The sequence below is a fragment of the Pimephales promelas genome, chromosome 11 (assembly GCF_988280905.1).
Source record: "Pimephales promelas chromosome 11, fPimPro1.hap1.1, whole genome shotgun sequence".
Taxonomy (NCBI): domain Eukaryota; kingdom Metazoa; phylum Chordata; class Actinopteri; order Cypriniformes; family Leuciscidae; genus Pimephales; species Pimephales promelas.
Window position 1 is genome coordinate 35,748,755 of NC_142779.1, and position 17,240 is coordinate 35,765,994.

At 36.5% G+C, this 17,240-nt stretch overlaps 1 protein-coding gene and 1 long non-coding RNA gene across 2 annotated transcripts; both read left to right on the forward strand.

The window, feature by feature from the left end:
* Positions 1-3,524: 3,524 nt before the first annotated feature.
* gfral (GDNF family receptor alpha like) lies at positions 3,525-15,485 on the forward strand. Its single transcript, XM_039690586.2, has 9 exons — positions 3,525-3,600; positions 4,307-4,441; positions 10,085-10,237; positions 12,019-12,060; positions 12,369-12,696; positions 14,349-14,596; positions 14,688-14,855; positions 14,946-15,030; positions 15,135-15,485. The coding sequence occupies exons 1-9, from the start codon at positions 3,570-3,572 to the stop codon at positions 15,199-15,201; spliced, it is 1,257 nt and encodes a 418-aa protein (XP_039546520.2). The 5' UTR covers positions 3,525-3,569; the 3' UTR covers positions 15,202-15,485.
* LOC120472117 (uncharacterized) lies at positions 4,960-8,482 on the forward strand. Its single transcript, XR_016145616.1, has 2 exons — positions 4,960-5,366; positions 7,523-8,482. It is a non-coding gene; the product is annotated as an uncharacterized LOC120472117 (long non-coding RNA).
* Positions 15,486-17,240: the final 1,755 nt, after the last annotated feature.

Here is a 17,240-nt window from a genome sequence, read left to right on the forward strand (position 1 = left end):
GTTTGCGTTATGCATCCACTAGATGTGCTAAAGGGAATGCAGCGAGTGCGCGGCGTCGGAGGTGAGGCGTTTATTTAGTAAGCGTGAGCGCGCTGGGGCGGGCACGTAACTTACATTAGCAACCTGACTAGCAGACAGCAACAGCTGTTGAATGAGACGACCCCGTTACTGTGAACGGGGAGCGCTTTATGCACATTCTGTGACGCCGGGGACAGTGTGTCTGTTCGTGTGTGTGTAAGAGTGAGCGCTCGTGAGCGGGAGACACACATAACCTGATTTATACGAGGTTAAACTGGCCATGTGACAAAGCGGGCATAAGATGGACACGAGCGCGAGCAATTGATCCAGATATAATGCGCTCCGGATTATAAGGTTTGAGAAAAGGCCGGATTGAGAAAATTAAAGGCTTTTAAGTGCGCCTTATAGTGTGGAAAATACGAGTATTACTACTTTCGCTTTTAGACCAGCATGCGACGTGTTTAATATAGACGCATTTTACACCAGATTTTCTCTCAAATGTTTGCTTTCACTTTAGACACAGCCAATTCTGTTAAATGTAAACATTGTGTGTATTTAACAGTATTAGCATAATAAGACTCGAAAGATAACTTAGTCCAGTATTCAGGCGCTGTTTGAAAGGCGCCTGTGAGCGTCGGGGGTTTGCCGCGCGCTCAGGAAAGCGCACGTTAGAACAGCGCATGAATTAATGTTTAACCGGCGAGGCTTATGCAAATAATGAACTTTTGTGAATTGCAGTGTCCCGTATCTATTCCTTAACGTGTGATGTGTAGGGTACGTCGCGTTGTACAGTTGAGACAGAGGCGCCAGAACTGATCGAATGCAAACACGATAGCCTACCATATTTCTTCAAAAGCAGATCGTGGAGACATTTACTATTCGTGATATCGCACACCCCTAGAATAAACCATGTAACGACTAGTCGACTAGTTGTCGACTGTTATGCAAAACTAGTCGACTAGCAAAAATCAGTAGTTGTGAAACCCCTAATGTCTACGCCATTAACGTCCGCGTCATTCCGCGTGTCTGTACATGCAGTCAAATCTCCAGTCATAAATGCCATTAACCCCAGTGACGGTTAGGTTTAGGGACGGGGTTGAGGTAAGTCATATATTTATATAACGTTAAGTCAACGGTGTTCATAAACACGCTGAAAGGCGATTATGCGTGGCGATTATTACGCCATTTATTATTGGCGATTATTACGCCAAAAATGGAAATACGAATTGGCGTGGCATACACACGCTACTTCATGAGATCAGTCTGGGTATTCTGATAGATTCAGCAGATGGGCACGAGCACTGTTTTGATGTGTTTGTGCTCCGATCGCGTTCATACAGCGCTCGATGTGTCATGTTCTCCCAGCAGGAACGTGACCATCGCAATGTAACGGTCGAGACCCGATGAGCTTAATAGAGCGAGAGTCACCTCATCCACACCCGATCTATTTTTCTCCACGTGAGATAATACTTCGGCTGGTGGCCAGGGTGACCTAAGACGGCAGGTCTGGAACTAAACCGGCTGATGAAGTCATATAAATCGCCGCATCACAAGGTGAGCTGGAGTTCTCTGGAGATGATGGTGATGATGATGTGCTAGCATAGCGAGTCTGATGCAGAGTTGACAGCTATGCTTTCCTGGCCCGCCGCGAGTGTCGGGCTTGTGTGGAACCATCCGTCATATCCCGAGCACTTAAAGCTGATGATTGGTTTTTGGGGGAGGCGAACCCAAATCCTTTCTACCCGGACGTGCATGAAGAGGTCATGAGATCGTGGGAGTCTCCTTGACTGTTCGGTCTCCTTGACTGCTTAGCGGCCTCTTCCGCCTTCTCTACCCTCGCAGTGTCGCAAGGGTACACTGGGGTGGAGTGTTCTGTGGCAACACATATGTGTCCCCACAGCGCCTCCACCTGGCGTGGTGACCCTAAGCACCCCTCTAATACCTGCAGGTTTTTGTCTTTTTTGGTGGCAAGGACCTATAGAGCTGTGGGGCAGGATGCCATCCTTCTGGGTGCTCAATGACAAACTCTTCCGCCAGATACAGGTGGTGAGCATGCAAGCACTGCCCCAAGGGAAGGCACATCCAGCCTTGGCATTGCTCTGTCCAGTATGCGCTCTCTGTGCCTACATAGACAGGACGCAGTGTTTCAGGACCTCAGACCAGCTCTTTGTCTGTTATAGTGGAACGCTGAAGGGAAAGGCACTGGATAGTGGACGCCATTGCTTTGGCATACCAGCAGCAAGGTTGACCGTGCCCCCTTGGTGTGACTGCCCACTCCACCCGGAGTGTGGCGTCCTCTTGGGCTCTAGCACATGTCGCCTTGCTAACAGATATCTGCAGAGCTGCAGGTTGGGTGACACCTAGTCTCATGTAGCCAGACCTTCAGACTGACGGCTGAAGGTCTGTAATTAATAGCAGCTTTCTTTGGCCAAGGCCCGCCCATTAGGCCGTTTGACAACATGTCAAACAACCAATTACAGTTCGTTTTGTTCAGCGTCCCGTTTCAGAGCGTGGAAATGTCCTCACAACAACAAAAGTCAGTCAGCAGCAGTCACTGGAGGTGCTCCGCCTCATATATGGATCAATTGGTTAACAACGCTCCACGTTATTAAATTCACCCACAAACTCGCGCTCATGTCCATCGTCACACGGCCAGTTCAACCTCGTATAAATCAGGTTATGTGTGTAACACATAACATATATATATATTATATATAATATATATATATATATATATATATATATATATATATATATTATTCTATATTGTATATAATAATATAATATATATAATATATTATTATATATATTATTTTATTTCTTTTATTCTTTTTATTTATTTGCACCTTAGAATTAGAACAACAAAAAAAGACAATGATAATAATAACAATACAAAATATATAAACAAAAAATTAGATAAATATTATAAAATTAATGATGTGCAGGAAGAGGCAAAAAAACCTAACTGGGCTTATTTAACGCCTCTACCCATAGACAAAATAACAATAAAGTCGGAAAAAACAACCAAAAAAAACATTAAAAACAAAAAAACAACAACATTTTACTGCATAAAGTAGCAACAAACTAGTGAGATACATATATCTATAACACACACACAATACACGCATGCACATATATGTGTACACACACATGACATCAACAAAATTTAATAACAATATAGTAATAGATACAAATAAAATAAAAATAAAAAATATACATAATCAGAACATAAAAATAAAATAATTTCTATATTAAAAAATTTAGAACAGCAGTTAAATGGGCTTTTAAATATCTTTTGTAACATTTATTTATATATATATATATATATATATATATATATATATATACAGTTCAATATTTCTTTAATATGATCCTCCATGAAATCCTCAACCGCTGACCCGAGGGCCGACCCTCGTTACACACGGCAGTGGAGGTGAGAGACACAACACACACACACCTGAGAGCATTACTCATCAGCACTGTGACGTCATGCTGGGGTGAAGAGGAGCTGTTCTCACACACAGGTGCTTCACTCACACTCCAACACCATCATGAAGGTCACGGAGACAGCTTTTCTCATCGGTGAGTACAGGAACTATATGAAGGATTAGTGAGCTTTCACTTCTGTGCTTCATTGACCCTGGAAGATCTTTTGATGGAGTTATTGACTTTTCACGTGCTTGTGTCTGAACATTTGTGTTTCTCTGTATTGAGCTTGAAACTTAATTTAAAATGAGAAAGAAAGAAAGAAAGAAAGAAAGAAAGAAAGAAAGAAAGAAAGAAAGAAAGAAAGAAAGAAAGAAAGAAAGAAAGAAAGAAAGAAAAGTTTTAGCAGAAAATATAAGAAAGTTTGACAGTGAAAACATCTGATTCCCTTTCTTCTACATTGTAAAGTTTATTGGAATACGTCTTTCTCCTTCAAAAAGTCGTGTTTAATTCAAAGTTTTACTTGCCTTTTCTTTGTAATTATTTATTAAATTTACAAGCAGTTTCTGAAGTGATTTCTAAATCCCACACTTTTTTCCTCAGTGCACCAAAGAGAAAGATGCTTTTATGACGTTCTCAAATTAAAATGGATGATAAGGATCATGAGCTTTTGTGTTTTTTGTGCACGCATCAAATACAAGCACACTCTGAAAGTCAGTTTGTCATGCATATATCTATAGCTGATATTGCTTTCAAAGGGAACATTATTTACGTTACCCCCGATGCCTCCAGAACAGATAGACGTTGTTTCTCGTTGCATTAAGGGTAAGGTACTAATTATGCATGCTATTTTCTGTTCCAGCGTGTCATCTGCTGTTCCAGCTAATTGCCATTAACTCATCAAGAACTACAGACTGCACTTCACATATGGCCGCTTGTGTTAAACGCATCTGCAGAAGTGAACAGGCTGTCCTCAGAGATGTCTGTAATTATAAAGGTACAGGTTTCTTATTTAAACTTCTGAAGCAAACAGAATGCCATCCATAATGCAAACACTTGTTTAATAGGATGGGACCGGGGCTGGGTGTCATAACAGTGTCAATCTTCTTGATTCATAGTTGATTTTGCATTAAAAATGAAAGGCTTCTGAGGTGAGAGGGGGAAATTGGGACACTGGTGTAACGATTGAGAGTAAGATTAATAAATCATTTATAGCACATTTTAACATTACTTCTACATACACACAACAACCAAACGTAAAAGTAAAACTATTTTAAAAAATTGTTTGTTTTTTTTTCAACTACTTGCCAAAGCAACATTTCTCATTTTAATTTAGTTTAACTGGGTGTACTAAAAAGAATGAAACTATATACACTGTAAAAATGAATATGCCTTATCTAATCAATAAAATTGTGGCAACAGATCACAAACAATATTATTAATTGCACTGAACAAATTACACTGTAAAAAAATATTGTTGGTTTAATTAAAAAAATTAAGTAACCTGCACTGTAACAAATGATTCTGTGGTGATGTAGATTTTAATTAATGTTTTTGGTTAAAATGTATTCAATATAATTGTGTTTTTGATTTTGAGGCAAATATTTAATTAAATTTCAAATAAAAATGTTTGGAATAAAAACCACCCATTGTTGTTAATTAAAACTTAAACATTTTTATTAATTTAATTCAAATAAAAATGTTTGGAATAAAAACCACCCATTGTAGTTAAATGAAACTTAAGCATTTTTATTAATTTAATTCCAAATGGAGAGAATATTGAGTGAATTCAAATTAATGTAATCAGGCAAAAGCACTTCCTGTCAAAGTGCACCAGACGGCAGAAGAGATACGTTAAGCTGCCTACAGACGGTGAATGTTCGTCGTCTTCCACTTGCTCATCTTGCAGCTGGTTGACTAAGGTAAGAAAACTTATTTTGTTTTCACTGGACTAGTAAAAAGAACGCATGTAGTGGTTATATGTAAGGGATAATGTCGAGCGAGGCGTTGTTATGGCAAATAAAAAACCTGACAGGCTGATTTATGACCGACGCGAAGCGGAGATGAAGACGGGGTTGTATTCGCTATAACAACCACCTTGCTCTATATTTTCCTGCTTATTACATGGCTACTTACCAAATAAATAAATAATTTGACACGATTTACTGATTTAAAAAGGAGTTTATTGATTTAAAAACGATTGTATTGCTTCCGCTAAAGAAAATAGTCCGTTCCGTCTCTACGGTTAAACTCCATATGGCGCCGCCATATTGAGGAGATGAACTTTCCCATGCCTCTCATACAGGGAATTGAGAAAAATGCCTCTTTTGTGCGCTGCTTGGGGCTGTAAAAATCGCCACACAACTGAAAACAGCTTTCGAGGAAGTACCTTTCACAAGCAAGACTGAACGTTTGTTTTTGGTTGTATTTGGTCATGATATAATTAGTAAGTAACGTTTAGAGATTAAATACTACTGTTATTGTGTCACGCAATGTAGTTTTAATAGTTTTTCAGTCCACAATGTAGTTGTTTAAAGCTCAAATATGTGGTTTGTTTATAAAGATAGAGCCTATTTAAAAATTTGATCTGAAGTTTTCGGAGTTGCCGCGCCCCCGCCCAGCGCTCGTCTCCCCCGCCTGGAACAGCCGTACCACGGCCAGTGCTTCTGACGGTTGCCGCTGGCTCGGATGTCTCTAGTCAAGAGGTTAAAATGAGACATAATTCGTATAATTTGTGTTTATCTTTGGTCTCATTAATCTATTAAAGTCCCCGTGAAATCAAAATTGAACCTATTTACTTTGTTAGCGCATATTACTAGTCTTGTGGTGAACAATTAATCCGTGCAAGTGAATATATATTTAAAAAAATGTTTTACCTTAGTAATCTTTAATCAAAATCTGAAAAGTTACTTCCGGTCTGGAACGGTTTCTTTTTCTGATGACGTAGGCTTCACAGTTTGGGTGGGGAAACGCTTAACCACTCCCCTCAAACCGTTAGTTTGCTATGAGCGAGAGATGGAGAGGAGGAGCGCTAGAGTAAAATCCTGCCCTCTGTTCAATATTCCGTTTCACTTGGAAATACGTCACTGCACTGGAGAAAAATCGTTTGCAACTTCCGGTTCACGGGGACTTTAATGGTTCCCTGGTAAATAGTTTTGGCTGAAGGCAAAGTAAAGTTTCATAACTTTATATTTAGGCTATTTTAACAGTATGTTTGACTGAAGCTACTTCTGTTATAATGGCTAGCCTATTACTGATCAATAAAACTGAAATTTAGCACAAAGAGCTAAATATTAAATATATTTTTTGTGTGTGTTTATTCTGTAGAAATGTCTTATTCTATTGCTATTATTATAGAATTATTAATAAACTATTATCAATATGTTTACATGTATTCATTACCATTTTATTTGCTGTATACTATTTGTTTATTTTATTGACTAAACTATTTACTAGTACTTTTCACTTTATAATTACTATTTGCATTGCACTACAGTTGTACCACAACATATGTATTATCATAAATGATCCATCAGTTATCAATGTTATTGCTAAAATCTGGTTAATCATATAAAATGCTTTTTCCACAATGAGCAAACTTAAATATCTCAGTATGGGGATCTTCACCATTCTTATCCAAGAATGTTTTTATCCAGAAAAACGCAGCTCACCCGTTTACTTACATTTAATTACAATGCAGTCTTGACCTCCGCAAAATGGCGGACCCGTTGACGTATCGCAGCAACGTTCCAAAGCGGCCAATAGGGCGTCTATGTATATATTATGTCTATGGATACTGTAGCCTACATAGAGAGGGATATAATAGTAGTAGAACACCATAAATCCCTCATTACAATGGAAGAACATTTGTAGACTACAACAAACATAAAAAAAATAGAGAAAAAAACATCAAAATAGAGAAGAAAACAATTTGAGACCAAGGCCTGAGAAAATAAAATGTAATAAAATAGATTTAAAAGCTATGAAAACCATAATGAATGTATTGTCTAGTTCTGCTATATGCTTGCAATATACTTCTGACAGTTTTATACTAAGACACTACAATTTTATGTTGCAGGACACTGAGAACTTGAAGGAACAGTTCATAATGGCCATTACTCTGACCCCAAAACCTGAAGCTTCTACAAGCAACTACCCAAAGAACATTGGAATCGTCATCACAGGACTTGGAAATATTGCAGCGGCCTTGCTCTGTCCTCCTTGGCGTGACCTACGCGCTGAATCTCGATTATCACCTTTGTACACCTTTGAGGTATTCCAAAAATGTTTCTTGGAACTGGATCAACAAAGTCCAATCCCTCAAGAGCAAACTTCAGGCTTGAAATGAGACTGTATTGCAGTGCAGACTTTTGTGCTACACAATGTCTTACTTGAGAATTGCACATTGATGTTTGTAAGTTAGTACTGATTTTTCCCACGAATGTCATGACATTTCAATTGTTGTAAGTTCAAAGTACAAATGTATTTTACTCTGTACAAATTGCACTTTAAAGGTCCCATTCTTCTCGATTCCATTTTTTAAACTTTAGTTAGTGTGTAATGTTGCTGTTAGAGCATAAATAATACCTGTAAAATGATAAACTTCATAGAACAAGTAAGTCAATCGGGCCGTTTTTTGGACAGTGAAAACAGCAGTATACAGATAAGTAAATTGTGTGAAAAATACAGTGTTTTTTACACGCGAAACAAACACAATCAAAGCTTAAAAAAAAACATGGAGAACGGGACCTTTAAGGATTTATGGAGTATTTTTATTTTAAGATCTTTATTGACCCAATTTAGTGGCTATGTGAGGTGAAAAGGCATGGAAACGGGTTTATGGACACGTGTATGGCATTTATTTTTGTTTTTACTAAATAGTTTGAAGTCAGTATTATGTCCTTTTTAAATGTCTGGTTTGAAATGCAAGATCCTACTTTTGTCTTGAAATGAAACTGTGAATGCAGTGTACAATGATGTGCTACAATGCGTTGAAAGCACAAAAGTGAATTGTTAATAAAATTGTCATTTGAGTATTTGTTAAGTTCTGTACTTTCTGGGCCATTATTTCTAGGAAAGGAATATTTAGATTTAATTAATTGCATTGATTAACTCAAATTAACTCAACATTTTTGTTTAGATTATAATTAATTCTGTTCTGTTTTCTATTCGAATCTACTCATTTTAAATGGATAACTTTTAAGAGTCTCGTTTAATTAATATTTACTCAATACCAAACCTTGTAAAATTTAATTAATAATATTGCTTGTAATCTGTTGCCTCATTTTTATTGAGTAGATTTGGTGTATCTTTTTTTACAGTGTGGTTGCCTTAAAATTTTAAGTTGATTGAACTGTAAAAAGTGAGTTAATACAATGAAGGAGATTAATTTAATCATCAGAAACTCAAAATAATAAGTTATCTCAACTAAATAAGTTATTTAAGTTGATTTGACGAAAGAAAAAGTGTTGTGATAACAATTCTTGAAAATATATTTTTTTTTACAGTGTAGAATTGATAATTTATCGTTAACCATTTACAATGAGTAAAGTTTACACTAAAAAAAAAAAACTAAAATATCTGAATAACAGACAGACGTCAAAGATTAATTAGGAACTGTTTATTTTATATTTTTAACATTGAAGACACCTGATGTTAACAAGCAGAATCACTGAAGGAGAAAACAAACACCGATCACCATAATGGTGACTTAAATGTATGTTTTTTTTTATACATTTCACTCAATTTAAATGGTTAACTTTTAAGGAATTAATTTAATTAATTATTACTCGATTCTATTGTTAAATTGAATTAATAATATTGTTTTTTTTCACATTTTTTTGATTAGATAAAACACATTAATTTTTACAGTGTATCTTTTTTATAAACTAAAATCAAGAGCTACATTCATTCGAAAAACATACAAAAGTTCAAAATATTAATTAGAAACTATACTTTAGTATCTCAGTTATACTAAAATAACCCTGCAGAGCTATACAGGATTAACTATAAATCTATTATTCCAACTGAGTTGGGTTATTCTGAGATATTCATCTAGCAGAACACTTTACGATAAAGTCCTATTTGCTAACATTAATGCATTTGTTTACCTGAACTAACTATTCTATGAGAAATATATTATTACAACATTTGTTAACCTGTGTTAACGCCAATCCCTGTCTCCTCTTGTGAAACGTCCCGTCACTGTGTTGGCAGTAACTGGATTAAAGCGCAATAGCCGTGAGCAAACTGAGGCCGTATGTGCACCGAGGAAAGGGGAAAGGACTGGCTTGAGGGCACGTTTAAGTTGTTTGTTGGTTGTGCTTGAGTGTGTGTGTGTGTGTGTTGAGAGAGAAAGAATATTGGCCTCAGGGAAGCAAACGGAATAACAATGTATGAGATCATCAGTTCATTCTCACATCATGTGATATTGACTGTGATGTTGATACATTTTAACATCTGACGTAATGATAGTTTTGGACACTTTAGAAATCATATAGATAATTATTCAGCTCAATTAAAGGATTAAAGGCTTGATAAACAATCAGTACCGCAGCTGTTAAAAATTGATGAGCGCATTGATCCAGATGAATAGAGTTCACTGGTGTGAAAGTGCGTCTGCTTGTGTCCGTGTGTAAAGATGGAGGCTGCCACACGACTGACGCAAAGCTCTGTAACGCCACCCTTCAGATGATGTTGAGCCGCTCGCCGGCGCTGGGAGAGTGTGTGTGTTCTGGGCCGGATCCGTGCCGAGCTCTACAACAGCTGTCCTCTCAGTGCCAGCATCGCTTGGGTATACACACGAACACACACATTACACACTGCAACATTAATCATGGAAATATGAAACAAGCTAAGCTCTACACAGACAGTTAGGAAAAACAAAAAATGTCATGTGTAGTAATGCACTTCAGTCTAAAACAATGTGTATTGTGTAAATCTATAATGTGTAAAACAAAGCAAATTTACCGAAATTAATTTTTTTTTACACCACTTTAATGCCCTATTGTTGACATTGAGCAGTTATGGTATGCAATCTCAGTGAAATGTGCATCTATTGTAAGTGCATTAATGTAAATGTGATTTTTACTAATTGAACTTTCAAAGAACTCTTTAGATCTCAGACAATCTTTTTGCAGTTTTTCAGCATTCAGCTCTTCTCCATACGAATCAAAGTGACTATATGGCTGTCAAGCCCCAAAATGGACACAAAGGAAATTAAAAATAAAAAGTAATCATGAAAGTATCATAAAGGTATTGCTAGTCACTATGACTTTTGCACTATCCCAGCTAACAAAAGCATGTTCTAAGATAGTTTTGTTAACATTCCCATTAAGTTATGAAAAGTTAGTTCTATTCAAATGTTTTTAAACTTTCAAAACGTCCCATGTTTTTTTTTTTTTTATTAATTAAGAACATTTCTTCTTTAAGTTTGAGAAACATTCCATTCTATAATTTTGAAAACATTCTGAGAAGATGATCCTTCTAATGATTAAATGACTTTCTGAGAATAATGGTAAAAAAACAGGAATATTTCACAAACATCATATGGGTTTTCCATGCACTTTATTGTCACAATGCTTTCTGCTAACATTACAAGAACATTCAGCGAATATTAATAACATCATAAGGACATTTCTGAGAACATTATTTAAGAACATTTCTTCTCAAAACTGCTATATTATCTGTCATAACATTGTTCGAAAACATAATTTTAAGAATGTTTTGTCCTACTCTGTAAAAAAAAAAAAAAAATGAATTCAATTTACGATAAAATACTGGCAGCTGTGGTTGCCAGAAATTTACCGTATAAAATTTTGTGTAGCAAGACTTTACGGTAACAAGGTTTTACAGTCTTAACTTAAAATTTACAGAAATAAACCGTATTTATTATCTGATATAATGTTAAATTAACATCCAATTGAAGTATTAATATCTGTTTTGTACCATTGTAATAATTGAACCAATCATCAAATTAAGTTCTTCCACAAGAAACTTAATATTAATATATAGAAAGCTGCACAGTGTCGTTCACTCAAACATTAAACACCATCATGGTAACACACCTGGAATTTTCAATAAACATTAATTTAACAACATTAAATGTCACATAAAACCCTAATGTACATAACTGATTAGAAAACGAGAATTGTGGGAATGTCAATTTGCGTTTTTTTCGCTGTAAATTATACAATGAGTTTTTCTTTATTTACTCTAAAAACTGTAAATTTAACGGTATTTTACAGAAAAATGACATGAAATTTACCACTAGATCTATCACAGTAATTTACCGTATATAGTAAGGAAAGTTTCTGTTAACCTATTAACAGTTTTTCACTGTAGCATTTTGCAGTCTTTTACCATTAAAATCACGATAATTTTTTACAGTGTAACATTTTCATACATTATAAATACTTAAGTTATAATTTATAATTTATATTTATAATTTATAGTACATTTATAATTTAGAAGATTTCTGAGCTTTTTTTTTTTGTAAATTAGGACTTACATACATGTTTTAATGGCATGAGGGCAAGTAAATGCTACTCTAAGGTTTACTTTAATGTTTTCCAGCTCAAAAAAACAAGAAACTGGAGACAGAATGGAAAGCCAGTGGTAAGATATCAATCTGTACACAGAGCATCAATGCCTTCTGATCTCCTCATTGGACACTCTCATAAAGTGTTGTCAAAAGTACTGACTTCGGTACCAAGTTGGGACTGAAACTCTTTGAGCGGAATCATGAACACCTCTGATTCCGTTCACAAGCTCATCGGATATGTCTGCGATTGGCTACAATGATCAGACAAACCCTCTGGCCAATCAGAGGTGTTCATGATTCCGCTCAAAGAGCCACATTTTTTTAAATTTCAGTGCGAACTTGGTACCGAAATCAGTTCTTTTGACAATATACTCTCATCCAGTGCACCACACGAGCAGATCCTGTCTTGAGGAGACGATGGCTTGTCTCGGGGAGGAGTCCTGCAACAGACGGATGGTGCCGTTTGTCCAGGAGTGTAACGCATACCAATGCAACCTCAGCCGCTGCAGACAGGCAACGAGGCAGTTTTACTCGGCTCTTCCTCACGGTGTGGCGGAGAGACTGGTGTTCTGTGAGTGTGATGGAGAAGACCAGGAGTGCCAGCAGATGAAGGCCTCTCTACACTCTGGATCCTGCGCCAGCGACCCGTCACACACTCCCTGGACCTGCCTGGAGGCGCTGGACACATGTTCTGGAGATGCATCGTGCCGGTGAGTCCTGAACACTGATGGCAAATCAACGTGATTTACACTTGGACATAACTAGGGATGTAACGAGACCCTCATGTCACGATTCGATACATATCACGATACTGAGCTCACGATATGATATTATTGCCATACTAGCGAAGATATATGGTAAAAGGTTAATTAATGTTGATTAAAATGCTAATTTTGATATTACACTGTTTGTGTAAATGAATAGACTTGGATTTGGTGCTGAAACCCAAAGCACAGACAATAGAGACACCAGAATAACAATATTCATGATCATGAAGCTGAAAATACACAAGTATTTTAGACGAATTGCTTTCACTGTCACTGACTAGATATATTTAAAATAATGTTGGCCACTACAGACATCTGGCATTATCAGGACACACAAATATTTCCCCATTGCATTATTACACATTATATTCAACATTATATATAATAGTTTAAAGGGGTGATGAACTGAGAGATCTAATTTTCCTTGAGCTTTTGACATCTAAGAGGTCGTCATATTATAAGAATATCCTGTAAGTTTCAGAACTGAAAACGTCCTTGTTAGTCCATCAAAAGCTTTTATTGACACCAGGCTCAGCAAACGACTCGTTTTTCAAAGTAGGGAACTATGAGGTCAAAGAGGATAAAACCACACCCCCGCAGAAGATGATCAACGCCTACTTCAACTCGGCCGGTCCTTAGCTTTGTGCATTACACGCATAGCTAAATAACATAGATGCCTACCTCGTACCTCGTGATGACAAACCGGATCGATCTACCGAGCGATACAGAATATTGTGCAGCGCCTGGTTGTGGAAGAAGACAGTCGCTGCATAAGCTTCCTCTGGACTCCAATAGGACTAAACTTTATTTTTAATGACGTTCAGCTGATGAAGTAAAACATTGTCCCTCTGCTCGCTTCATTTCACTGGATTTCTATTAAGAGTAAAGAACGGTGCTGTGCCGTCTATATTGGATCTGACAGGAATGGTGCAACACACGGACTCTGGGTCCAACATGTATGGGCCAATCACTCCGGTCGCCATTTTACAAAATTAGACGTTTTCAAAACAATTTCCCCCCAAGTGCATCGACAGGTGAGTCGAAACTCATTATAATATGCAAAACTGTTCTCCAATCACAGCAGTGGGCGTTTACTTCCAAGTCTTCAGTGCGAGACGCCCATAAAAACCCAGCGTTTCTCAGCTAGGCTCAAAACTAGGCTAGAAAATAGCTTATTACTTGTTCATTTGGATGTTTTTGAATGCAAAAACCAAGCGAACGTCATAAGTCGACCTCAGACAACAATATAATACAATTTAAAAAGCCAGTTCATGACCCCTTTAAAATTGTCCCATTCGTTTATGGTTGATTCTTTTCATAGTTGTGTATGTAATCATGTTTCTTTGCTGAAAAAACCAACATGGATTTACATTCTGGCCTGGGCTAGGATTCAAACATACAACATGTAGATAAAACGTGACTCTTCGTACATGAGCAGAGACGAGTTTCTAAAGATATGCCACAAATTTGGAAAATCGTGAAATATTCACAGATTAGTGTTGGTATAGATGTGGTTGACAAGCATGGTTGACTGGAGAACTTTTAGGTAAGATTGATGACGCTGCTGATAAAAAGCACCTCTTTGCTATTCACAGGCAGATATTTAACAGGTACCTGTCCAAGTGTTTTGGGGAAGAAGACGCTGCATATGATTCGCCCAGTGAATGGCTAAACCATATAAACCCTGACCTCTTTCTTGGGGAAGACCTCCAATGCAGGGTGGCATTTGTGGAAACAATGGGTTCAGTACTTCATCACCCATGCACTTGTGATGGATTACATCATCATGACCAATATAAGTGCAATGAGCTGAAACAAATTTTCCAAGACAAGTCCTTCTTCAGTAAGTACTCCCAGAGGTCGTTGGCTAGTTTAACACTGCAGTTGTATTCAACATAGTCTCGTTGTGATTGATGTGTCCTCTCAAATCGCAGAGCTCTCAAAAACCAGACGTGGAGAATCAAAGACGAAGCGACAACCAACCAATGAGCCAAGCGCTGACCAGCAATGGTTAGAAACTGTCCGACGTGGGCAAACCGACGATTTAAGCAACGGGCAACAACCAACCAATGAATCAAGGGTTGAGCAGCAGTGGTTGAGCGGTGAGATGATTCACTTAAAAAGTGGGATTTCGCCTTAAACATGCACTTTTCCTTTTATGTAATCAACCATATTGTTTGTGTTTACACCAGATCAACTGTTGCACCTACTCATATACGTCTCTGCATTAACGGTAGTGGTGTTGCTCGTTGTCAGCCTGCTTTTGTTCAGGCTGAGGTAAGTTGTTATTATTTTTTGTGCATTATAACGCATTAAACTAAATAAAAATTTTGTATGACATAGTAATTATTAATTATTATTTTTTTTGCCTTTATTTTAAGGAGAATACACCAAGCTGCTGGTAAACCAAAGTCAAAGTCTCTAACGCTGTCATCTGTTATTATTTGAGAGCTTTTATACATTTCTGGTAGTGATATTCCTGATACTTTGCACACTGTAGTACTTCCAACGCTGACTTTATCACTTCCGTAACTTAAAGGAAACATACCGTAGAACCAAAAAAAAACGCTAAATTAAGTGCATCATGAGCTTTTAAATGAGTTGCACTCTCGAGTAATAAACAAGTTATGCTTGCTTTGTGTAATTCAATATTGCAAAATATTCTTCAGCATAGCCAATTGTTTGTTTCTCTGGTTCGGTTTCAGGGCATAAATAAAGTGTTAATGAGCAACATTTAGAGTCTCTCATTCAACTTTATTAAGTTATGGAAGATGAATGAGGTCATATATGTTCCAGTCCATCTGATATTCATCAGGGTACATCAGTCTGTCTTGTCTCCTTTCCTGCCGACACTCGACACCTCGATCCAGATGTGTTTGAGTCTAATGATGTGTTTCCTGAACCCCAGTGTCAGGAGCACACTAAATCAGCATTAGGAACTTCACCACAGACATTAATGAGGCCTTTCACCAAAGCCGTTGTCTTACCCCTCGTGGTTAAACTTTTATCCCAAACAGTGTTGAAGATGAACATGCTTAACTCATTTACTTGCATATACTGAAATAAACACACGTGTTGCAATAAACTAAAAAAATGCTGGGTTGGTTTTACCCAATTTTGGGTCAAATATGGACTAACCCAGCCGTTGGGTTACATTTAAATTTAAATTAAATTGCATTTTTAATCCAACCTTTGGGTTTGTCCATTAACCCAAAATTGAGTTAAAACAACCCAGCATTTTTTAAGTCTGTATGCTTTTATAAAGATTTTATTTTTAATAATACACGTTAATGACTTATATGGTTAACATTTAAGATTACATTTCTATTATCTATTCATGGTTACAACTTTTAATTAATGCAGTATAATATATACACTCTAAAAATGCTGGGTTGTTTTAACCCAATTTTGGGTCAAATATGGACTAACCCAGCCGTTGGGTTACATTTTTAAATTGCATTTTTAATCCAACCTTTGGGTTTGTCCATATTTAACCCAAAATTGAGTTAAAACAACCCAGCATTTTTTAAGTCTGTATGCTTTTATAAAGATTCTATTTTTAATAATACACGGTAATGACTTATATGGTTAACATTTAAGATTACATTTCTATTATCTATTCATGGTTACAACTTTTAATTAATGCAGTATAATATATACACTCTAAAAATGCTGGGTTGTTTTATCCCAACTTTGGGTCAAATATTGGAAAACCCAAACATTGGGTTAAAAATATAATTAAAAAAATGTAACCCAATGGCTGGGTTTGTCCATATTTGACCCAAAGTTGGGTCAAAACCCAGCAATTTTTAGAATGTAACTAATGAAATGTGTTTTGTGCTGTTCAAAGTTATAGGCAAAGGCAAAAATAACAATTGTATTCATGATAACATTAATACACTGGGATGTATCTTTTGAAATGCATTATAGATGCAGGCTGCGAGTAAACTCTTACTCTTCCACATTATCTCTTTGTGTCGTTCCCATTAACTCCGTGTGCCTAAAACTAAATTGCCCCTCAGGGATTACTAAAGGTTAGAACAAAAGTTCAGGAATGAAATTGAGATATGCAATTTAAAATAACAGGACATAGTTTTATTTTATTAATAAAATTTAGATTAATCTTTAATAAATGTAAAAAAGTTATTTAGTCAAGAACAGGGAGTGGTTTTCTTTTTCTTTTGTTCTTTGATTCAAATTCATGGATTATGGTTTAGGATTAGGCTGCTGTCACTTTAAGACTGAATGCACTGATCCAATGTACTGTTACACATGCGTTTCCCTTCCACTTTTCACGTTTACTTAAGAAAAAACCGACTGTGTTTATGATATTTTGTCGATAATTTTGTGCATACACTCTAAAAAATGCTGTTTTTTTTAAACCCAAATTTGGGTCAAATATGGACAAACCCAAATGTTGGGTTAAAAATTTAATAAAAAAATTACAGTTGAAAGTGAAAGTTGAAATTAAATTTTTAACCCAATAT